Below are 25304 nucleotides of genomic sequence, written 5' to 3'. Positions count from 1 at the left end.
TGGTGGCACTCTTGAATGGGTTGGCTGCTACAGCAATATAATGACATTTGTGCTTTGAGGTTTGATTAGTGAAAAGTAACACAGTTGATGCTTTTTCAGTTTATCAATGAGCCGAAAATGTGATTTGTTTAATATATCATAAAAATTCGGCAAGTTGTTTTTCAAGTTTTGTGATTCTATAACAGTGAAATTTTTAGAGACTTTTCTGGTATAACAATATGATAAAATTCTAATTTATTGTGGAGTTTTAAGATAAGTTACTTGAGGACCTAATATTCTAACTCATACTAATGTTCAACTAGAAAACTAAGTGATGAATGACAAAAACATAATTAACACAATAAAGTCTCCCAAAAATTTGGGAAAGTTTGAATTCGTTCAAAGTGTAGTTGTCATAGGCAACTTGTTTCATTGCTTCATTCTTTTTTGCAGTGAAGAGTCGAGTAAGAATTTAGGGAGGTATGATCGTGACGCAAACTTGCCTTCTATTGTAAGTCGCAATGTCATACACTTTGTTGGCAAGCTCCTGATGCATAGTTGACTCAATGTCAGAAGTGAGTTCCAATATAGGGCTGAGTCCAAGGTTTTCAGCATCGTGAATAAAAGTATTTCTGATTGCTGCTTCCTTTTCACCAAGATAGACTCGCTGCCTTTTAAGGAGTTGTCCCAACTCTTTTTTCTTGAATAGTTGAAAGCAGGATTCACTTCAATGTTCCCATTGCAGGATTTTTGGGACCAAGCAAGCCAATTCTCGTATGATTTTTGAAAGTTCAAAATAATTGGGACTGGTGTCTTGTGTTGAGTACATTTTTAAAAAAGAGAACAGACTCATCAGATGAGGAGAATTGAGAGAAGTGATTTTGAAATTAAATGAAATGGAAGTAAACATTGAGTCAATCAGTCAACCATAAAAGGAAACAGAAAAGCAAATGTCTTTGTAGTTGTTAGTGCTCAAATATTAATACACAATTCTAAGCAAAAGTCTTCGTTCCAGATGGCTGCTGCTATGTGTGGAGCTCTTAACAGCTTTTATTTGAATTTTTTTTGAAAAATTGCTATTTCCGCTTCCAGTGACTTTTACAAAAAAATATTTAGTTACCCAAGTTTATTGTGTCTCTACCCACAATTCTTACTGTTCTGTGGTAATTTTAAGTTCCACATACTTCTGATTGGTTCACCTTTTGATCAATTTATACTAGAAATGGGTAAACTTCATTTCACATACAAATTATCGATTGTCTTTACACTCTGTACAAAATCAGATTTTATTCGAATGTTATTTCATCAATTGGTGAAGTTTTCAACTAACTTGATTGCGCTGTTCATCCCAATTTGGTTTAGAAAGGAGCAGAAAAGGTGCAAATTTTTGCAAAGAAAAGACTGTTACGCAAAAAGTTTAAACGTCACTGTTTATGTTCCAACCAGAAACTGGCTTCCACACGAACTATTGGTTCAGCTTTGTTTGGAAAGAGTTCCTAAAGTACAAACTTGAAATATGAACCTGATTTGTTCAAATTAATTGACTGTTTTTTTTGTTAGTTATGGATTTGTAAATAATGATCTTGTCAATTTTTCATTGAAAAATTAAAAAACATTCGATTATATGTCTGTTTTCTTGCAACTGTCTGCGAAATTATCAAAAAACAAAAAATTGGTCAGTTTTTCAGGAATTTTAAAAAAATATCTTCAAGTTTTTCAACAAGATGTCGTATTTTATTCTGATTTTCAACAAACTATTCTGATTTTATTCTGATTTTATTCTGAATAATTCACTTTTTTCTATAAAACGTGAAAATTTTTTCTATTTTTTTAAAAGCGCTAAAAGTGTTTCAATTTTCAAGATGCTAAAAGTGTTTCATATAATTGTTTCTTTTAAATGGTTTACTTGTTTGCAAATTGTCTAGTATTTTTTTCGAATGTGTGCCAAAGTTGATCGAGTTTCTTAACATACGTGCAAATATTTAGCGCTAGTTCAAGTTGTATTCCAATATTTTTTCAATCATTTCTGTTTTGCCTTGAAGTTTTCATCTATTGTCTTATTTAGAATAAAATTAAAGAAATGAATTAAATATCAAACAACAAATGTTTACAAAAACAATAAATAAACTACAGTTCTTTTTACAGAAAAGTGTAATCAAAAAGCTGTCGAGCAGCCGAAGAGTTCTGAAGTTTCTATAGTACGCAAAGCTGGTCGAGTCTTCATCGCTGGTGGTTGTGGTGTTGGGTTGTTTTGAGGCGTCATTGTTACTGAGAAGCCCTCATCTTCATCTATTGTGATGGGATTTTCGGTTGATGCCATCTCCTCCTCCCAAGGAAAAAGAGAATCATTGACTGGTTGAGCCACATATCTAGAGCCTGGAATCTGGGACTAGTTCATTCCCAAATGCTCAGACACTTGCTCCATCATTTGAATTGATCCAAGTTGATTCTCTTGTTGAAATCCTTTGACATCACTTGGAAACCTTTGAAATCCTTTAGCATCACTTCCACCATGTGCCAGACTTAGATTGGGATGTCGATTCTACAGAATACATCAGGTTGCTGTTTTGCATTGACCAGATCTTTTCCAGTTATTAGTTGAGTAAAAGATACAGTATAAAAACAAGAATTATGACTGATTTAGAGCTGAGAAAGGAGGGTGTTGACAGTAGTTAAGTTGAAAATATAAAGATTTTTTAGTTGAAAGTGAGGGTTACCTTCAACTCGAACATATAATTTTAACCAATCAAAAATTGAACTTCCTTATTTGGTTTGTTGTCGTGTCCAATTAGATTTCAGCTTCTTTTTATGGAATTTTTACTTGGTAGTCGCGTCCAATCAGAAGCAAAGTTCCATTTTAGGCATTTTTCACTTATTGTTTCGAATGACACAAATTTTTCTTTTTTGTTATGGTGGTGGATCCAATCAGAGAAAAGTTTATCTTGTAAGGATTCAAATCTTACAAATAATTAAAATTTTACACAAAAGAAATCGCAAAATTAATGACCTGATTTTTTTTTAATAAGTAAAAAGACCTAGGTAAAAAAAAGTCAAGTAAAAGAAAGTAAAAAATCTATTGGGGTTTTTTCTTTTTTCTTGTGCAGTAACTCGAGGAATTTCAGGTGTTTTTTGATACATTTTTATCTCTTGTTGAAGATTTACCTCTTGTTGAAATAATGATCGGATGTAACATCTTTCTATACGATTTTGATTTACAAGAGGGAGATTGCGTGGGAGAATCGGGTCGTCGGAGTATTGGAAATATTGACAAAACAGCCAAACTAATGCTATTCAACAATCATCTCATTTATACAAATGATATTGACAATTTGTTCAAGTGTTTTCGATGCCCTAGCTGTGATGGCCTTTTCAACAGGTCAGAAAATTTCAACAGACATCTTATGTTGTAAAGATCGAGTGCGACACTTATTCAAAGAATGTATATACACGATTTTTGAAAACTTATTTGAAGGTTTCAATATCCCAGTTTCGAAAAATTTCTCAATACTCAACAATCTAGCCATTTTTGATTTTCTTTCGATATGTTCCAACAAACGAACTGAAAGCTACCTAAAAAACAACCTGGATTAGAAAACAAGCTCCAAGTTCTGTATCAATATCCTCGAAACTGATAGATGAACCGATTTTCCTTCATAACAAAGATCCGCAAAGACTATCAATTTCTTAATCAATCTTGAAATTTTGGTTGAGAAAAGTAAGCTCGAAATGACTGCTAAATTTCAAGATGTTGAAAAAGTAGTAAATGAGTGGATGTCGAAAACTTTCTAGCAGTTGAATGAAAGATTTCGAAATCATCCAACTGAAAATTTTGAATATGAAGACGAACGTATAGAGAACACGCAGGAAACTGATTTGCCGACTCAGTTATTGAATGCAGAAAAATCAGTTGATTGATTTGAAACAAAATTTGGAGAGTTATGTTAACTTGTTACCTGTATTTGGGTTTAACAGTGGAAAATTTGATTTGAACTTGACCACGAGCTATCTGATTCCCCACTTAATCAATGATATAGAAGCTGAACCAATGTTTATAAAAAGGCTAACGGTTTCGTATCCTTCAAATTTGGAGACCTACACTTTCATTCAGGTTCTGGGCGGAGCAACAGACAACTTTCTTAAAGCCTATAGATCAAGTGAGACAAAAGAGTTTCCTTACGAGTGGTTTGACAGTGCGGAAGAGCTCGAGAATTAAGAATTACCTCCATACGTAGGTTTTTTCAGTAAACTGAGATACAATAATCCTCTTGATAAAGGCTTTAAAGATTATCTTATCAGAACTTGATCAAGCGGAGTTGACGAGCTACAAGCAGTACCAGCACATGGATGGGGTAGTTACAAATATTTACGTGAGATTTAGTAGAAAAAGAATAACTACAATTCAAGATTTTTTTGCCATGGTACAATAACAAAATTGTTAATTAAACCCTTGAAGCAATACAAAAATGGTTCAGTTTAAGCATCAGAAAGAAATGGGTAGGTTGAAACTTAAATGTACTCTTGCAATTTTGGCAATTATTTGTCAGCTCAAATCAACCAATGTAAAGTTCCACCCATTGTGTTTACGCTTAAAGCTGTTGTGGATGGAACCTTTATCAGGTATTCATCAAAGGTCTGCAAATCAATCGTTGGAAATGATGGGAGCCAGCATTTCCCATATTCAATATGTCAATATATGCCAACAGAATTGTACACAAGATGGGAGTTTGATTCCGATATGCAAAAATTCAAAGCTAGACAGCCAATCTCGCGTTTTTGAGAACATGGTCACTAGCAAAAACCAGACCGGAATGCAGAATTGAGAGCTTCCACACATCTACAAATCAATAGAAAATTGACTGTTTCATTGTAGATGGATATTGTGATCAAGCAAAAGTGTTTGAATCTACCTGCAAAACTGTTGCTACCAGGAGACTCGTCCCTCATTGAGCGATGAGGATAATGAGCGGAGAAACAAAATGCGATAGATGGATGACTTGAGACGAGATTGTATTCGCGAAAAAGGATATAAAATCGAAAAGATGTGAGGGGTGGCAAAACTGTAAAACGAACGAAAAATTTAGGAATCCCATCCGATCCAAAATTTTCCTACAAAACATATCTCTCTAGTGAATCTTTACTGGAAAAATTAGAGATGGATCCATTTATGGCTATATTCAGTGTGACTTAGTTTTTCCAGATGAACTTAGTCTGAGAACTCTATTTTGGACAACTTGGTCAACGTCTGTTTCATCAGTTAGAAAATCTATTGGGGTTTTTTCTTTTTTCTTGTGCAGTAACTCGAGGAATTTCAGGTGTTTTTTGATACATTTTTATCTCTTGTTGAAGATTTACCTCTCGTTGAAATAATGATCGGATGTAACATCTTTCTATACGATTTTGATTTACAAGAGGGAGATTGCGTGGGAGAATCGAGTCGTCGGAGTATTGGAAAACTTGACAAAACAGCCAAACTAATGCTATTCAACAATCATCTCATTTATACAAATGATATTGACAATTTGTTCAAGTGTTTTCGATGCCCTAGCTGTGATGGCCTTTTCAACAGGTCAGAAAATTTCAACAGACATCTTATGACTTGTAAAGATCGAGTGCGACACTTATTCAAAGAATGTATATACACGATTTTTGAAAACTTATTTGAAGGTTTCAATATCCCAGTTTCGAAAAATATCTCAATACTCAACAATCTAGCCATTTTTGATTTTGTTTCGATATGTTCCAACAAACGAACTGAAAGCTACCTAAAAAACAACCTGGATTGGAAAACAAGCTCCAATTTTTGTATCAATATCCTCGAAACTGATAGATGAACCGATTTTCCTTCATAACAAAGATCCGCAAAGACTATCAATTTCTTAATCAATCTTGAATTTTTGGTTGAGAAAAGTAAGCTCGAAATGACTGCTAAATTTCAAGATGTTGAAAAAGTAGTAAATGAGTGGATGTCGAAAACTTTCTAGCAGTTGAATGAAAGATTTCGAAATCATCCAACTGAAAATTTTGAATATGAAGACGAACGTATAGAGAACACACAGGAAACTGATATGCCGACTCAGTTATTGAGAATGCAGAAAAATCAGTTGATTGATTTGAAACAAAATTTGGAGAGTTATGTTCACTTGTTACCTGTATTTGGGTTTAACAGTGGAAAATTTGATTTGAACTTGACCACGAGCTATCTGATTCCCCACTTAATCAATGATATAGAAGCTGAACCAATGTTTATAAAAAGGCTAACGGTTTGGTATCCTTCAAATTTGGAGACCTACACTTTCATTCAGGTTCTGGGCGGAGCAACAGACAACTTTCTTAAAGCCTATAGATCAAGTGAGACAAAAGAGTTTCCTTACGAGTGGTTTGACAGTGCGGAAGAGCTCGAGAATTAAGAATTACCTCCATACGTAGGTTTTTTCAGTAAACTGAGATACAATAATCCTCTTGATAAAGGCTTTAAAGATTATCTTATCAGAACTTGATCAAGCGGAGTTGACGAGCAACAAGCAGTACCAGCACATGGATGGGATAGTTACAAATATTTACGTGAGATTTAGTAGAAAAAGAATGACTACAATTCAAGATTTTTTTGCCATGGTACAATAACAAAATTGTTAATTAAACCCTTGAAGCAATACAAAAATGGTTCAGTTTAAGCATCAGAAAGAAATGGGTAGGTTGAAACTTAAATGTACTCTTCCAATTTTGGCAATTATTTGTCAGCTCAAATCAACCAATGAAAAGTTCCACCCATTGTGTTTACGCTTAAAGCTGTTGTGGATGGAACCTTTATCAGGGATTCATCAAAGGTCTGCAAATCAATCGTTGGAAATGATGGGAGCCAGCTTTTCCCATATTCAATGTGTCAAGATATGCCAACAGAATTGTACACAAGATGGGAGTTTGATTCCGATATGCAAAAATTCAAAGCAAGACAGCCAGTCTCGCGTTTTTGAGAACATGGTCACTAGCAAAAACCAGACCGGAATGCAGAATTGAGAGCTTCCACACATCTAGAAATCAATAGAAAATTGACTGTTTCATTGTAGATGGATATTGTGATCAATGCAAAAGTGTTTGAATCTACCTGCAAAACTGTTGCTACCAGGAGACTCGTCCCTCATTGAGCGATTAGGATAACGAGCGGGGAAACAAAATGCGATAGATGGATGACTTGAGACGAGATTGTATTCGCGAAAAAGGATATAAAATCGAAAAGATGTGAGGGGTGGCAAAACTGTAAAACGAACGAAAAATTTAGGAATCCCATCCGATCCAAGTTTTCCTACAAAACATATCTCTCTAGTGAATCTTTACTGGAAAAATTAAGAGATGGATCCATTTATGGCTATATTCAGTGTGACTTAGTTGTTCCAGATGAACTGAAAACAAAATTTGCTAATTTTCCTTAAAAGACTGAAGTGGGACGAAATGGTATCGGGGAGTATATGCCAAATTATGCCATTGAAAATGATCTTCTTAAACATTCCCAGCGAATGCTAATATCTAGTTCTAAACTAGAAGAAGGTTATATTTTTACTCATCTCTTCATTAAATATATGGAACTCGGCTTACATTGTACAAAAGCTTACCGCTTTGTACAGTATTCCTCTCGAAAATGCGAGTTGTTGCAGAGACATGAAACTTATAGGTAATTCATCCTACGGTTACCATATAATATAAAGATCGAGACATACGATCACAAAGTATTCAAATGGTGAAAAAACACACAAAGCACTTCATGAAAAACTCTTCAAACAACAATTAGGTTTCAGTATAGCTTTAGATGATTTTTCATAGTTTCAAACATATTAAACATTAATCAAAAGATTTAAATCGTAGAAGTTGCCTAAGAAACATATGCATCGGCAAATTCGAACGCCAAAAAATGTGGGCGCCAATTTTTTTTTTGAAATTTACCATCTTACCATCGCAAACCTGGTATCTGACTACATGGCAAAACCTATCCATATACATGGAATTCTATTCCCTATCCGAATACACAAGTGGGTGACGGGATGCTCTCTTTCCTAGCTTAAAACACGGGGGTCACCCACCACCACCCCATCTCTCCTGACTATTCTAATATTTATGTAGCTGCGTTATTGGTGGCTTTTTTTAGCTTCGCCTCTGGTTAAATTTTAGGCTAGTTTGTTTCTGTCTGAATGCACACCCAATTAGAGCAATTATCGCATGCTAAAAGGCACCTAATACAACTCGCTACGCCCCCTCTTGGGTCAAGCTGGGGTGTGGTGATTATCACGTGTGCCTATTAACATGCGATAATTGCATCAGCTAGGTCAGCTTTCAGTCGAAAAACGAATAAGCCTAAAATTTCTTACTTCAATTCCGTCCTTCGCAAGTACTGCCACTTCGAATATTGCTGCCCATTTCGACCACTCCAGTGGTGGTTTGGCTGAGGTTTTCTCCCAAAATGGTCTGATGTTCAGCGTATTTTTCGAAAATCCGACTGACTGCGCCATGTCATACCTTTAGGTATGGATGTGAGTATATCGAATCCGAACGGATTGATAAACGTAATCATTGATGCGAGTTCGATAAAAACAACTGTTCATACGAAACATAAATTAGTGTCTGAGCTATTGCTCATATTCTCACATCGGCGTACAGCCTTACAACGTCAACTGACCAAACATTATATAAATATGTTAAACAAACAAATATGCATCAATGATGCTGAGTTTATCTGTCCGTACCGGTGGACACTTCATAATCAACCTTGTAAAACCACTCGTTAGACCAAAAAACTGTTTTTTGACTTTTTTTAGCAAGTAGTTTAAATTTGATTTTTATAGTCCCTATTTTTATAGTCCCATGTTTCTTCATTGTTGTTGTGGTCTTCCAGTTTCTCATGTTCCTCCTGTGTTGTTTCATTAATAATGTTGCTCGCTTCTTTTCTTCCTTTCTTTGGTTCCAATTAAAGTATTTCCATCTTGTTTCGGCTATCGTCTGGTGAGGTAAGATGTTTTCCTCCTTTTTGTTGTCTTTGTTTTTAGGGCTAATTGGCTCAAGAAATTTCATGCAGGCCAAGTTTTTGGTGTTTCATCCGTGAAACCCATTTCCTCTATTAGCGCTTTTAGGCTCGGTTTTGACGGTGATGTTTGTTGCTATGGCGGCGAGTCAATGTTAAATTTTATCGGCTTCTCGTTCTTAGGTTCATCGATTGTGTTGATCGAGATGGGGTCGCCCAAAGCTTTCGCCAATGTTGATTGACGGTGGCGAACTGATCGTCTTGTTGGTACTGTAATTGCTGGTGTCGAAGTTGTCGCTGGCGGAGTTTTCTTTCGGCTCACCCTTTTTGGTGATGGCTCGGGTGCTCCTGAAGATGTTGATGACTTTTCGCTTTCAGTATCGCTGGATGCGATTGTGTTCTTGTTCGTTGATTTAGTTGCACTGGTTTTCTTCATTGAGGTTAAACTCATTCCTCGTGGCTCATTGCATGGGCGTCCGCCCGTTCTCCGCCCAGTTGGTTTATTTCGTCGTTTGGTTGGGCTGATTTGTCCATTGTTCTGCTCATGATTCTCCGCTTGTTCTTTCCTTGTCAATTTCTTTGTCAGTCCCGTTCCCAAATCCTCCTTGAACATTTTGTTGAGGCGCCTTTGGGTCTTCGATGTCTAAAAAACGAAGACAAGGTCCTGATCTCCTTGTGGATTTGTACGCTACTTAATCGCTTTACCGTGATGGTCGACACTGTCCGCAGATTAACGGGCTAAGAACAAATGCAACAGCACTATTTCTTATCATACTAGGTTGCTTTCCGAAAGTTGTACCCATGCTGTATGTGGTGTGTACATTTAAATTTTTCCGACAATTGTGTTTTTATTCGGATCTTTCGTATATTTTTAGGATCTTTCACACTAGTAGCCATTCGGATTGTTTTTCTTGCCACTTGTTTTTCCTGCTAAGGTCTGCCGTAGTATTTGAAACGACTTTTGACGCTGGGAGTTTTGATCATGTGTCTATTGCAACTAAATTGTAAGAGTCCTTATTTAGCTCATCTGGAAGGGGTCCGGCAAAATCTAATTGTACCTCTTCATTTGGTTCTGAAACAGATTCCATTTGGATTGAGTGTTTTCCCTATTATCGGTTTGGGAATCTTACCTTGCTCTGTGCAATGCTTGCAGCTTTTGCCATCTGGACGATCGACCGATGTATGTGTGGGAACCACACATGTTGACAAGTGTGCAGCATGGCGGCCGATCCTGGATATGTCCGGTGTAAGCTATCCAGTACTGTTTGACGCAGCTGTGTCGGAATGACGATACGTTCGTCGATGAGCAGACAGTCCTCGCGCAGATGTAGTCGGTTTCGTACATTGTACCAGTACTGGTCATATGATGACTTAATTGAGTGCCAGTCCCGCGTTTTGACAAAATTGATGAGTGGTCTTAGATTTCTATGTTTTCTGGTAGCTGCGGCGATGAGTTTTATTCCCAGGACCTTCTGTAGTTTTTTACGAAACAGCGGTGTGTCTTCCTCTGCTTCTGTCATCGTTGCTTGTTACGGTGGCCACTATCCCCTCAGTTATGATATGATGGCTTGTCTCTAGTTGCGTGTTGGTCATTGTGGGCGGTTCCTCGTTTGGGGCACATTCCTCATGGCTGGCAATGTTGTGGTTGATCCTGCTCACGCATTGTTCCGATATCTCTGTCTGATGTTGTGTCCCTGTCTTATCAGTTTGTGTTTCTGCAAACGCTTTGTAGTCCTCGGTCTGCACTGCTTGTATCGTTCGTACTTTTCTATTTTTGTCGTTTCTTCGTTGAATATTATCTTTGAAAAATTCTTTACTGGTGGCTCTCTTGCGTCCTTGACAGTATCTTTTGGCGATGAAGTAGTCGTGGTGGCTGTTTGCTTTTGTTTCTTGGCGGTAGGTGGTCGTTTGTGCCACCGAGGGTCCGACAAACTCTCCTCTCTGTCAGAAGTCCCCTGCCAGCTTGACGATTTTTCCTCCTTTCTTCCACGCTGTGTAAATGTTTTGACTGTAAATGTGTAAATATTTTGTAAATGTTTGAATAAATCCGTCTTTAAAATGGTTTACGCCCTATCTCGGACTCATTTTCTGTGTTGCGTTTATGTGATTGAAAAAGTAGGTTAACTTTTCCGACGTTAAAACTTTTTTCTGAAAGTGTGTTTTTAATGCAGATTGATTTGAGCAGAACTGATTTTGTTTCAGTGTTTGCGATTGACCGCTTCCCGAATTTTTGAAATGTTGTTCTCTCAATTGAGGGTTTGAAGTACTAATTTCTATTCTTTTATTTTCCGCCTGCTTTTTGATCAGCTGACACGGTGCCATTTTCCCATTGGCTGAACTATTGAAGCTGACGTTGTCGATCATTTCTAGATTGTTTATAAATGCATTAATTGATGCTACAGCAAATTTCTCATGGTACCCGCTTGTGAGTATTGCCAATATTGTATTAGATTGTATTAGACCCATTTTGTTACCCGTCAAATGTTTGATATCAAAATGGATTGGGATTAATCGGTCAATCCACCGAGTTAGTCTGCTTTGGCTGGTTTTTGATCTTTCACTTGCGTTTAAAGCGTTGATCAAAGCTTGATGATCTGTGATGACGATGAATTGTTTCCATAAAGATAAAATTTGAAATTTAATGGCCCAAACTACCCCGAGTAATTCTAACTCATTAACTGAATGTTTTTCCTCAAGGGAATTTAGAAACCTTGATGCATAAGCTATCGCCACCCAGCCTTCTTGTGAATGTTGTTCGAGTGACGCCCCTAAATCTGAAGTGGAAGAAGCATCACATACTATACGTGTTTCTAGGCTTTGGTCAAAATTTTTGCTGTGTTATTTCAGAGACGAACTTTACGATGTTTTTAAATGTTGTATTGTGTTCTGGTTTCCCATTAATTGGTTATTTTTTTCTGTATTTTTTTAAAAGTGGACGTAATGCTGCTGCTATTTGCTAAATTCGGAGTGTACCTGGTGAGCTGGTGTATGGAGCCCATAAAGCTTTTAAATTGTTTAAAAGTTTTTGGTGGTGATAGTTTTCAATCGCACCTATTTTTCTTATTGATGTTTTAGTGCCGTCGCTGTTTGTGGTGTACCCCAACCACTCAACTTGTCTACACGCAAACCTACATTTGTCCAGTGATATGGCAAGGTTTTCTGCATCTAGTTTTCCCAGAATTGTTTGAAGTTTTTGTTTGTGTATATCGATTGATCCTTTCATTACGATCAGTATGTCATCTAAGTATGCAGAGGTGTTTGAGCAATTGGTAAAGGTTAGATCGATAGTTTTTGAAGTTCAGTAGGCCTTAAAATTCTGTTGGAAATTGGTAAGTCCCGGTGGCATTGCCACCAATTAAACTGAAATTACATTGTTCTCGTTGACTTGTCCAACGAGATTTGTGAATATGCGTATCGCAGATCTAGTGTTGAGAATAGGTTCTACTGTTTGTTGTTCGATTTCAACACTTAAGTTTTGTGTCTAACAGCAAATCAATATTGGCCATTTGATATTTTTTTTTGTGAAAAAATTTGTTTATCATTTTCTGTCTAATGCCAATTTGACCGTCTGTCCTTTTTTTTACGGTAATCACGATTGGACTGATAAATTGTCGATCCGAGCATTTGTCCGATTTTATTATGTGTTTTTGGTCGATGAGTTTGTTGAGTTCCTTCTCAACCCGTTCTTGTAGATGAACCGTGACACTGCGTCCTTTCTGCTGAATCGGGTTAATGTCTTTGCTAAATTGCGTCCGCATCACATGGTTTTTTGACTTTCCAATACGAACGAACAACTGTGAAAAGTTGTCTTTAACCCATTGTTTGATTTTAGGGTTTGATTCTTGTTCACTTATATTCAGCACATCCCCTCGTTTTCGTTTTTCTTGGACTAATTTTGTTCCAATCTGTGGTTAAATTATTCCTGCCTATGATGCTTGCTTTTTGGTCATCATCAATGATGAACGGGGCGGCTTGTATTTTCCAGCCTCCTGATTCGGTTGTTAGAATTAATCTTCCTTTGGGAATTATTGTTTCGCCGTTGTAACATGCCAAGTTCCGAGCAGTGTCTCCCGATGGGATTTATTTAAATAATGTTGACTTGTCCTTTTCCTGTAGTCGCCGAGCTGTTTTTTCGTTTAGGAACGACATTGGGCTCCCGAAGTCGGCGGTTGCGAATAGTTCTTCTGTTTTCATCCTTCGCTTAATTATGTTTCCATTCAGATAATCTTCTGAAAAACTTGCCGTGTTTTTGATCTCGAACGCTTCGAAATTGCCATCACCGAGAATTTATCGATTTGGTATTCGCCCCAACCAGCTTTGGATGTACATTCGGCGAATGCTACTGGATCGTTATCCTTTTCTTGACTCTCAGTCTCAATTACCAGTTCCTCTTCATTGTGGTACCCCATATAGTTGACAGTTTCCTGAACGGCACACTTTGGCAAAATAACCCCGCTTGACGCATTTTGAAAGAATTTTATCCTTAGCGGGACACGATTGTAAGTGGTTCTGTCCAAATTGATTACAACATTTGTAACAGTGTTGGGGTATGTACTTTTCTTTTGCTGTTGTCCTCTTTTATATTGTTGTCCTGGAGGTTATAGACGACCGCGAATTTCGCCGCGAACTCTCTGAGATGTCTGATTATTCGCATAATTACTGTCCACGTGTGTTAATATAGTGTACTGGTTCTTGTTATGTTGTTTTTTGGTTTTCGAAAGGATTTATGTTCATTGTGCCTCTATGCTCGATGCCTTTTTCCCGGTGTTTTGCGTATTCAATTGCATCTTATGGGCTTCGCGTTTGTGCGAATAATGCCTCGGCAATTTTCTCGTTCTGCAAATGTGCGGGTAACATGTCTGTCACCCACTCGTTATCTTGGTCTCCACAATCGGCTTTTGAAGCCAATTCAACTAGATCCGCGTGGAATTGTTCCAGACTTTCCGGTCTCTTTTGTTGGACTTGTCGTTGCCCCTCGGCTCCCAGACAAAGGAAAATCTAGCTCCGTACTTTTGCATCTGCCTCATCCCACCAAAAAGAATTGCATAAGACTCCTTTTTCTCTGGCTTTTACCACGTGGTTTTCCCATTTTCCCAAGCGACTCTTTTTTCTTGGTTTCTAACGTCCCAGTTTTTCTTTTGGGCTTCGGTTTTTCCAGTTATCTCGATTTCATAGATAGGTTCTGTGGGCTTGACTTACGGTGGTTTGTTTCTTAGTAGATTTCTTACTTCAATCCTGTCCTTCGCAAATACTGCCATTTCGAATATTGCTGATCATTTCGACCACTCCAGTGGTGGTTCGGCTGAGGCTTTCTCCCAAATTCGGCTGATATTGCGCGGGTTTTTTGAAAATCCTGCTGACTGCGCCATGTCATTCTTCTAGGTATGGAAGTGAGTATATCAAATCCGAATGGATTGGTAAACGTAATCTTTGATGCGAGCTCGATAAAACAATTGTTTATACGAAACATAAATTAGTGTCTTAGCTATTGCTCATTTTCCCACTTCGGCATACAGCCGTACAAGGTCAACTGACCAACCAATATATAATTACGTTAACCAAACAAATTTCCATCAGTGATGCTGAGTTTATATATATCCGTACCGGATGACCCTTCATAATCAACCTTGTAAAACCACTCGTTAGACCAAAAAACTGACCTTTGTGAGGTGTCGGGGGGGGGGGGGGGGGGGGGTTGATAAGAAGAGCCAAAACTGAACTTCAGAAATATAAGTCGGCAAAAAACGAGCACAAAAACATTCGTGTGGCATGTTCGCAGCGGAGCAAGCGGTCACGAATCGCCAATGCCGCGTTTGAAATTAGCGTACTGTCTTGCTAATTGTTCTGAGTCTGCTAAAAGATTGGCATGCTAGAAAACCGGTCTGCTAAAATTCCGGTTCCTTGTCTAGGTTAGACCCATCTCATTGCATTGTCATTCACCTTGTAAACAAATTTGTTCGCCATTCTTTACTTCGTAACATCATGCGTTTAGCTACAGGAACACGTAAAGCAACTAAGAAAGTAGGATTTTTGAAATGTGGGCGGGAGGGGTTTAGAAAAGAGCCAAATTTGCAGCTATGTGAGGGGAAGGGCAAGAGTCTAACCCCGCAATAAGTGTTGCTTTTGACGCCCATTTTTCTAGTAACTGTGTTTGTTAACTCTACTTGGAATTGGAAAAACTAATGTTCCTAGTCGGAGAGTGTAAAATAGCACGTGGTTGTGATTTTTCCACTCTCACTGTTGAAGACTTGGAAGTCACCTGACTAAGCTGAAGTCATCTGCAGAAGTGATCAACAGTCAAACTAAACAGTTGTGTATCGGACAGTTACAGTCAAGCTTGTTCAAATTCAGAGAATAGTTTTGTCAATTTCTCATTTTATTCTAATTACATCAGACTGGCTATAGCATCCAGTTACTCGCTACTCCTTATAATTTTGCCGGTACCTTGCTATTTATAATTGGGTATTGGCAGAGTTTTGAGACCGGGCTTCACTCATCTGTAATTTGGAGGTTTGGGTTTGGCGGGCAGTTTTTGTGAGGAAGTGGTTGAGATAAAAGGGGAGCAAGATAGCGCACGCTGCTTCGGGTGCGGCAGTGGGGGGCGTGAGGCGATGTGAGAAATGCAGTCTATACAAACTAGCCTGGCCCAAACTGCAGCTGTGCGTTCGCCAAGCGCTGGAACAGCAGCTCGCCCATCGTTCTCACCACCCTGTCGTAAGTCAACGCTCTCGCCAACATCCTTAGCAGCCATCCTCTTTCGCACTCATATCGAACGTGTTTTTGAAAAGTATCATCAGTTTATTTTGTGTTTGTATTAGATGGCGGCGGCGGCTGTTGCTGTACACCCGGAGGGAAGTATTGTCTCCAGTAGATCTGCATCTGGCACCGTCACTGGTTCGGTGGCTGTGTCCGGTGGGGGTTCTGCTGGGCCCTCTCTGGCGTCCTCTGCAGCGAACATTGACATTCTGGTGGCTAATGCAGACAGTGTGGAGATGGAGGAGCCGAGCAAACAGCTGCAGGAGAAGGTGGCCTTCGTCTTCAACAACATCTCACAGAGCAACGTGCCAGCTAAGGCTAGTCAAACTAACATTTATCATACATGTCTCTGTGAATAGTCGTCTAGAATACAAACACGTGTGTTGTCTCTCTCAAAGTGCGAGAGGCTCGTTTCCACTTCCTAATCGCCACAATGTTACAATTTGAAGCATTAAAATCAAATCTGTTCACAAAAATCAGTTTGTTTGCCTCCATTTCTTTTTATTAAATCATGACAACGTTAAAATAAATTACAACGCTAATTTAAATTATTCGGACAAAACGGACTTTTATTAAATTATGGCATTGTTAAACAACAGCGCTGAACTAAAATATCCGGACAAAATGAATTGAGCTTAAAATGCAGCGTTTTCTCAGTTTGAACTGACTAAAAACAAAAAATGACAGCTATTTTCTATTTTTACCCACATTTTAGTTTTTCCAAAATTTTAGTTGTCATAGTTTAATCATGGCAGAATGCTCGATTTTATGGTGTAATATATAAAGAACAACTGTATTCAAAATAGTTAGTTTGTTCACTGTGCAAATTACATAATGACAGCGTAAAATTAGTTTTTCAAAACTGAAGTTGGAATGTGGAGAGGAAAGCAATCAAAACGAGGAAGACAAAAATTGCCGGCTCTTTTTCCTTTTCCCCACCCCCACCTCACATAAGTATCGACTTCATGGTGTAACGAGTGGTTTTACAAGGTTGAGTATGAAGACCGAATATGTTTATCATAACCGAATTAATCCGTATGCCGAATTTGATAACAATCTGACAATGTGAACAGAAAAAATAATCTAAAAAATTTGCAGGTGGGGGAAAAGGAAAGAGCCAAATTGCTTACCCTTGCGATAAACAAGGGTATTACTATCGGTTACTACAATTTTTCCCGTAAACAACTCTATCCACAAAATTTTCATTTCTTGTAGAGGATCTTCACTTCTTCTTGAGGATCTTTCATCTTTCAAATTAATTTAAAAGTGCTATCATTTAAGTAGTAATTAGTTAAATCCTGTTTCAGTTGTAATTATCTTGGCAAACAATTTCTTAATTTTTTCCCGGGTTTGTGGTTTTCGTCCTAGTTTCTTTCGGTTCTTTTTCCGTTCTTTTAAACTCATTTTCCGTATGAATTTCGCAAAATTTTAAATTTACCATGTCTGATATTTGAGTTTTTTTGTTCTTTTTTAAATATTCAAACAGCTTCAGTTTAAGTTATAACGACGTGGATATTTTGCGTTTTTTGAGGGCAAAAAATATCCGTTTTGGGATTATGCTTTCAATTGGATGGGTCGCAAACACTAAATTTTTTGAATTTCTTATGACAACAGTTTTGTTTGATGTTTTTTCGTTGCGGTAAAATTTCAACTTTCATCTAGTTATTTTTTCAATTAATTTTTTCCAACAGTTTTCAGAATTCTGTTTTTACTTGTATTTTTTTCATTCGCTTTATTGTACCGCAATGTGTGATTTGCAGTACAAAGTCTGAGCAGTGTTTATGGTGCAGTTTTTTATGATGCAAAGTGTTTATGGTACAAGGAAGTATAGCAGCCCCAGTAAGTAGTTTAGATAGAACAGTAAAGCATGCGCAGTGAAATAGCATTTGCTTTGTTTATTTGTGTATAGTTTTCTCGTAAATCTATGCAGATATCAGCTCAGTACTTACAAAAAAAGGCTGCGTTTTTGTATGAACGCACTTCTGTATGAAATCACTTCGATTGTTGGGCTCTTTCTACTTCCCCCCGCCTCACATTGAGTCAATTTTATAGTGTAACGAGGGCCTTTCAGAGCTTACATATTTTGACCAAACATGCTTGTAAATGTGCTGTATTATGAACGAAACAAGGAGTGATTTTGATTTTTTTGTATTCAATCAAAGTTTCGCTAAAATTATCCAACCAAATGCTGAACAAATCTTTGCATAAATAAATGTACTTTCTTTTGATCATCAAAAACGTTTTTTTACTATATAACATTCAATTTTTTAGAGTAATGAACAAAGTGAAGACACTTATATGGTTCTTGCTGTTTTTTTTTCAGGAAAAAATCTTAAAGTGCTCTTATAATTAGATTTGCATTCATACTATTTAGTGCACTTACCCGTTTTTTGAGTTCAATTGAAATTTATCTGTTGAAAGTGACGTAAATAACACTTCCCTAATACGAACATGAAAATTGCGCGAAAAAACGAACGCTTTCTAGTTTTGAAAGTGGAATTTAATTTTTAGATTTCCAGCGGAACTCCAGTTATCTCAAGTTGGGTTGATATTATCAAAAAAAGCGCCAATCATAAATCGTTCTAGAAATTCAAAGAGCTTAAAGGGCATTTATTTTTCCTTTGAAGTTTGAAAGTTGAGATTTTTTCAAGAAAGTCAGTGATTTTTTTTACTTGCGTTCATTACTCTTTTCCAATCTTCGATTGGCTATGTTTTTTATTTAAAAACTATTTTAAATGTTTTGCTGTTTGATAAAATATTCCTTTGTTACGGTTAATTCTACTTAGTTACAAATAAGATATGTTTAAAAAGTGAATTAATCTCTAAGTTAAAACATTAAAAAGTGAGCGGTCATTCTCTCCGTCGGAGAGAATGAAGATAGCAAGGTCAAATCAAGATTAACCAGTTAAGATACTTCAAAAGTAATTAGTGAAATAAAACGAATGGTAAGAATCACAACATTCCCCTTAGTGGTAACAAAATTAAAGTACTAAGCGCCATGATACCTAACATGTTATCTAACCCTTTTTCTCCCTCTCGAGAAGTCCGACAAAATGAAAATTTAAATACTGCACGGTATAACAAATGTAATTTTAGCTCTCCGAAGGAATGACTGAATTAGAGAGGATAATAAAATTCCTAAATCCGGCGGATTGTAAATCCGTAGTTACAGCTAGGTAAGCTCTAATTGTGCTTAGAAGAAATACTAGTACAAATTATAAATGACTAAATGCGAGTTATAAAGTTTGATTGAGTTTAGCTGTCCCCTTCCATGAATTTCTCTAGCTCGGCATTGAAAATTTCACTATCTAAGTCGATGTAATTTTCAAAACAGTTCACGGCATCTCTCAGAGAATCGTCGGTAGAGGCGGTGGAGAATTGGTCAGGAGATTGGGTGTATGCTAGGTCCGGTGTACTGAAACCGCTAGATGTCCTTTTGTAAAATTTCCGCCGCATTTCATACATGTGTTATTTCTTTCGATGTTTAGGGTGGGTTCTCTTTTTACATTAAAATGATTAAAAGATTTGTTGGAAGAATATCCGCTGGATTTAAAAGTACTCGTCATCTTGATGTGGTTTGTAATTCCTTTTTCGTCAATCAGGGCTACGTTTAAGGCTTCTAGTGGCGGTAGGGTTTCCGTGAGAAGTTTCCGTTGGATATCTGAGTTCTTCATGTTATTAATAAAAATATCTCTAATCCATTCATCTTCTCCTGTGGGAATGTTACATCGTTTTGCCATTTCTGCCAGTGCCCCCCAGAATTATTCTACTGATTCTCTGTCCCTCTGTTTTCTGTTTAAGAGTTTGTGTCTTTCGAAGGTTATGTTTGTTTTTTCTCACAAAAGCTGTGGACAATTTTTCCCAAAATTCTTTGAAAGAAATTCGTAGAACTTTGACTCTCGTGAACTTTTGGCCGAATATTTTCTTTCCTTCGTTTCCGAGGGCTAAATAAAGTATGGATCTTAGTTTTTTGTCCGCCTCTTCCAGTCTCATGCCGTTGAATTTCTTGGTTTCTGACTTTATTGAGGCCATTTCTTCATCATCGAATCTCTTTTGTTCTCGAATATTCCTCTCGATGCGTGATGTTTTTTGAGCGTCGGATTCGTTTTCCGGCGGATATTGCAATGTTGGGGGAGGTGGGTGATATCGTTCCGTTGGATTAAAGAGATTTTCGATATCGATATTCTCCTTCGCGATTATTGCTAGCTGGTATAGATCGCTCCACTCTTCCCAAGGGATTGGTGGGTCCACTGTGTGGTTTTGCCAAAATGAAAGTATACCTCTCACGTTTGATTCGTTGCTGTTTGGCTGCGCCATGATAAAATATTCCTTTGTTACGGTTAATTCTACTTAGTTACACATAAGATATGTTTAAAAAGTGAATTAATCTCTAAGTTAAAACATTAAAAAGTGAGCGGTCATTCTCTCCGTCGGAGAGAATGAAGATAGCAAGGTCAAATCAAGATTAACTAGTTAAGATACTTTAAAAGTAATTAGTGAAATAAAACGAATGGTAAGAATCACAACACAGTTTTTCTTCATGAAAATGGTTTTGTAAATGACCATGTTAAAATTTTTATGATGTAACTAGGAAATAAAAACGTGAGACGTGAGACCAGGCAGGAGACGTGAGCCGGTGCCATTATTTTCGCGGATTTTAGAATTTGGAAATAGTTAATTTCTAAAATCTCCAGCTTTTTTGGGTTGCATTTGTGTCATCGGCATGCTGGTATACATGAATTATATAAAGTTTTTGGCATATAGATAACATTAATATTTCAGTTAAAGGCCCTACAACGGTGACCTGAAGAACACTTTGCTCCAGATTTAGGTTATTTTCAGGAGATCTGCAGTTGACTTAGTTTTGGTGTTCTTAGTTTTACACTCGTGAAGCAAAGTGTATTAGTACGAACCTTCTTTTGTTTTTCCTACCGAAGTCGGAAATAAAAGTTCTCATTTTTGTCACATTTTTGAATCTGATGTTAATGTAGCAGTATAATGAAATATGTGCTCTGACATTTGATTAATAAAAAGTTAAAACAGCATTTTTAATTCATAAATGAGCCGAAAAAGAGTTTTTTGTTTCAAATAGCAGTACTGGAACCTGATCTAAACTGTGTTTCATTATTTATAATTTAGACATTTAAACATTGTAAAGTATTTAATTTTAACCAATCACAATCCATCTAACTAACTACCCACTTATTTGTAAGTGCTGAAATTACTTGTAATTTCAGCACCAGAGAGATTTGAATTTAACTTAGAAAATAGTTGCCTCTCCCGAGTACTTCAGCAGCCGCAACATCCAATTGAAATCACAAAAAATCAATTGACAAATTTTTCACAAATACCAAACGCAGGAATCAGACATAGACCTATCTGAAAAAGTCACTGAAATTTTAAACATCTATGAAAAGAACCCAAATTGGAAAGGCAAACCATCTTTTAAGAAATGGTGTAATTATTGTCGACGATACGGACACAGTATCTCTGAATATAGACAAAAACAGCAAGACAACCAAAATAAACCTCAAAAACACAAAGAACCAAATAAGTCATTTTATCAATACATGAAGAAAGATCAAAATCTACCAAATAAAAATGTATATAGTAATAATAGCTCTGGAAAACCACTTCCAAGCAATCAAAACTATTCTCGAAATCAATCACCATATAACTCTAGTTATAGAGGTAGATCACCCGAACAAAGAAATTCACGAAATTTTTCACAAAATAGATATAGTCGATCAAATAGTCGAAACAACTACCCAAGATCAAACTCAAACTCAACACAATTTGTTTCAGCATCCAGTTCCCACTTAAACAGAAATAGACATTATTCAAACAATCAATCACGAAATTCATCTTATAATAGAAATAGAAACTATTCAAATAATAGAAATAGAAACTATTCAAACAATAGAAATAGAAGCTATTCCAACAATCGTAATAATAGTTATCCAAACAATAGATCACGGAATAACTCATACAACAGATCAAACTATCAAAGATCAAATGACAATCAACACAATAGATCGAGAAATAACTCGCAAAATCGAAATTCAAGTTACAACAATCGATATAGAAATTATTCCCAATCACCTCATAGGAATAATAATCGTCATCACAATTCTCAGTATCGACATAGAAGCAATACACCAAAACACCAAAGACAAATTAATCAAGTACAAACAAATGAAGAAATAACTTCAGACCCCCCAGGTATCGATAATACAGAAAATATCGAATTACAAGTAAATCACATAAATTGCGAATCAACAGACAGTGAAAGTGATACAGGTAATAATATTTTAATTAATATGATATCTGTCGAAAACGACTATGAATCAGTCACTTATGAAGAACCTTTTAATTCACACATATATGAAAATCAATTAGAACTTCTCAATAACTACTATTTAGGACCAAATAGTAATAATACACAAACCACCCAGGAAGTACACAAAATTAACACGGAAAATTCACCTGACAAAGTCAAATTAAAAAGCTTAACTACAAACCACATATATCAAAACATACAAAAAGAACAACCACGAGAAAAAATTTGGACAATTCCATTCCTCTTAGAAAGCCCAAAAAATAAAGAATTTCAACCACCAGATCTTGAAATTGATTTTTTAATTGACTCAGGCGCAGAATCAAATATCATCAATATTCCTACATGGAATGAAATCAGATTATTACATCCAAATTTAAAACCTTTAGAAACCTCTAGTAAGTTAGCAACAGCACAAGGATCGATATTAACAAACTATGGAAAAATCCAATTATTCCTTGTTCCCACTAAATAAACTATTCAAACAAACATTTCACATTACCGATATTAAGCATAATATTATAGGCATACCATTTATTACTAAGTATATACCAACCATAAATATTTTAAATAGTAAGTTACACATAAAAGATAAATATACAAAATAAAGAACACCGCTTTAACATTTTTCCAAAGACTAAACAAACAACCACCATTTGTTTGCAAACCGACTAAAGATTCAATATGCTATAACCTACCAATACATACACATGATGAAGATCATTTTCATCACCCACAAATTCTCAAACTAGCCTCCGGTACACACACCGAATGGATTTTAAACAGAGATAAAAAGCATAACGAAATCTATCAAAAAGTAACAAAGAAATTGTTACAACGACAAAATATTAATAACCAAATTAACCAGCGATTTACGCCAGCCACCGATTTAAAAATAGGAACATTCGTTTTAATACCAAATTTTCAAACACAAAAAGGAATCTCTAAAAAATTACAACCACTTAGAAAGGGACCCTACCAAATAATTGATGGACCCTACCAAATAATTGATACCAAATAATTGGCAATTGGTACCAACTGAAGTCACGTATAAAGTTATAGACACACAAAAAAAGAAATTGTTCAACACAGAAACAATTTATTACCTTATTATCCGAAAGAATACGCCTTACGCGAATTAACTCAACTATATTCTTTCACCGGTTTAAAAGTCATCCAAACAAGTACCCAAATAGAGCCAGAAATAAATGAAACTAATAAAAATCAACATACACAAATTCAAGAACAAGACACATTTCACAAAGAGACAAAAACACTAAAATCAGATAATTTAGGAAAAGAGAAAAATAGAAAGATGATAGAAAAAATCTTGCCACAAGAACAAAAAGAAAAATCTACACATAGAGAATCATCAAGACTTAAAAACCAACCATGTAAAAATTATAAAACATTCATCCCACAATCTAAAATATTACAGAAAGTTCAATCATTTTCTTCTTCACACATTTCAACCTCCATATACATCTCAGACATTTTAACTTTCATATTTTCCAAATAACATGCTGAAATAGACGCAAAGTTTCTAGTTCAAAATCAACCAATAAGATTCACTCAAATCAACCTTTTCCGAATCTCAAACTACCAAGCTCTTAGCCGATAAACATTAAACTCCAGGCATATCTGTAACTATAATTTTACAACCTCCAGGTCAAAAATAAGCAACTTGCTAAATTTTGACAACTAAAATAAATATCACGGTAATGTTACAACCCTCCCCTATCTAATAACCCAAAGATCAACAATATTTTCCCAAATTTACTCTCAAAAACCCCCAACCGAAAATGGCAAATTAGCCTAAAGAAAAAATGAACCATGATCATTTGGCCTAAAGTACAATTTTTATTCAAAAGTATCCCAGATTACCCACCAAATAAAAATAAAGTAAAGAAGACCTCCCGAGCAACATAAAATAAGCCCCCAACAATTTTTCAAAAGGCAAATTTATAAAAAAAGGCAATAGTAACATTCGCATTAGCCACGATTCTTTTAATTCTTTTCATCGAAGAATACTACACCAAACATAAATCCTCTCACTAAGTTCTCAAATCTATACAAACACATTTCCAAAATTGCTAACCAAACACCCCCAAATTAGTCTTCACCGACAACTTCCCAAGAAAACCCAAGAGTACCAACAACTACCCAGAACCCCCAAACATCCACACGAATTTTCTTTCAAGAAAACCCATATACTTTTGAACGACACGCCCGCTTATCTGAACCTCTAGAACCAGTTCAAAGACAAGCATCACTAAGTGAACCAACATATAATTTATACCCTACACTGCAACAAGACTTAAACCGAATCCGACACATTAGCCAAAATCAAAATACAATCGAAGTAAATAGACAAATGATACATCCAAGAAGAAACAGAAATTTTCAAACTCTAAAATCACCTTTAGCATACCTCAATCTCCAACTCCATCAATTTCAGAAAATTCTAGTATAACACTACCAGATACACCAATACTAACTCCCAACATTCAATCAGAACACCTAGGATCAACACCAACCTCAGCACAAATACGTGAAAACCCTTTTAATCCACCTAACCCAAACGAACGTCTACCTCATTGGACAACTCAATCCTATTCACAACGAGAACCAAACTTAGTCAACGACCCAATAGATACTTCATCAGATACAACATTATCATCTTAACCAGAAACACTATCACTTCCATCAACACCATCCCTAAGTCAAATTTCACCATTTTTTCCTTTAAATATCTCACACGATATTGAAACTCGATATAGTGAACAACCTACAAATATACCTCTCAGATTAGATTGGAATACATTTGTAGCACCACCACCATTGTTAGGACAACATAACGAAAGTCACCGACTTCACAGTTGGGCACCTAATAGACTACAATATAGACATGATATCCACGAAGATATCCGAGAACATAACGTTAAAATATTAAATCAAAACAGCCATCAACTAAAGTTTGAAATTACAGTTAACCTTAATAACATCGTTCAACATCCTTATCCACTAAGCCCCTCAAACATCACAGCTCAAACACTACCACCACCATTTATTACAACAGAAGTAATATATAAATACGATAGATATACAAAAACCACAATCGGATATATAACATTTTATAACCCATATTCAGGACTATCGTACACATGTATATTTTAAGGATATTAACATTTCAACACATCTTTTTTCTTATATTTTCCGAACAAA

The 25304-nt window shown here is 36.3% G+C and overlaps 1 protein-coding gene across 1 annotated transcript in view; it reads left to right on the top strand.

Annotated features, from left to right (window-relative positions):
- The window catches only part of LOC134846474 (CCR4-NOT transcription complex subunit 1-like), an 85892-nt gene that overhangs the window by 35844 nt on the left and 24744 nt on the right, over positions 1-25304 (top strand). The window contains exon 15 of the mRNA XM_063863845.1: positions 15805-16059. Coding sequence (XP_063719915.1) covers positions 15805-16059 — 255 coding nt within the window. The remainder of the gene's footprint in view (positions 1-15804; positions 16060-25304) is intronic.

The sequence above is a fragment of the Symsagittifera roscoffensis genome, chromosome 5 (assembly GCF_963678635.1).
Source record: "Symsagittifera roscoffensis chromosome 5, txSymRosc1.1, whole genome shotgun sequence".
NCBI classification, from domain to species: Eukaryota; Metazoa; Xenacoelomorpha; order Acoela; family Convolutidae; genus Symsagittifera; species Symsagittifera roscoffensis.
This window is presented reverse-complemented; position numbering and strand designations above follow the sequence as displayed.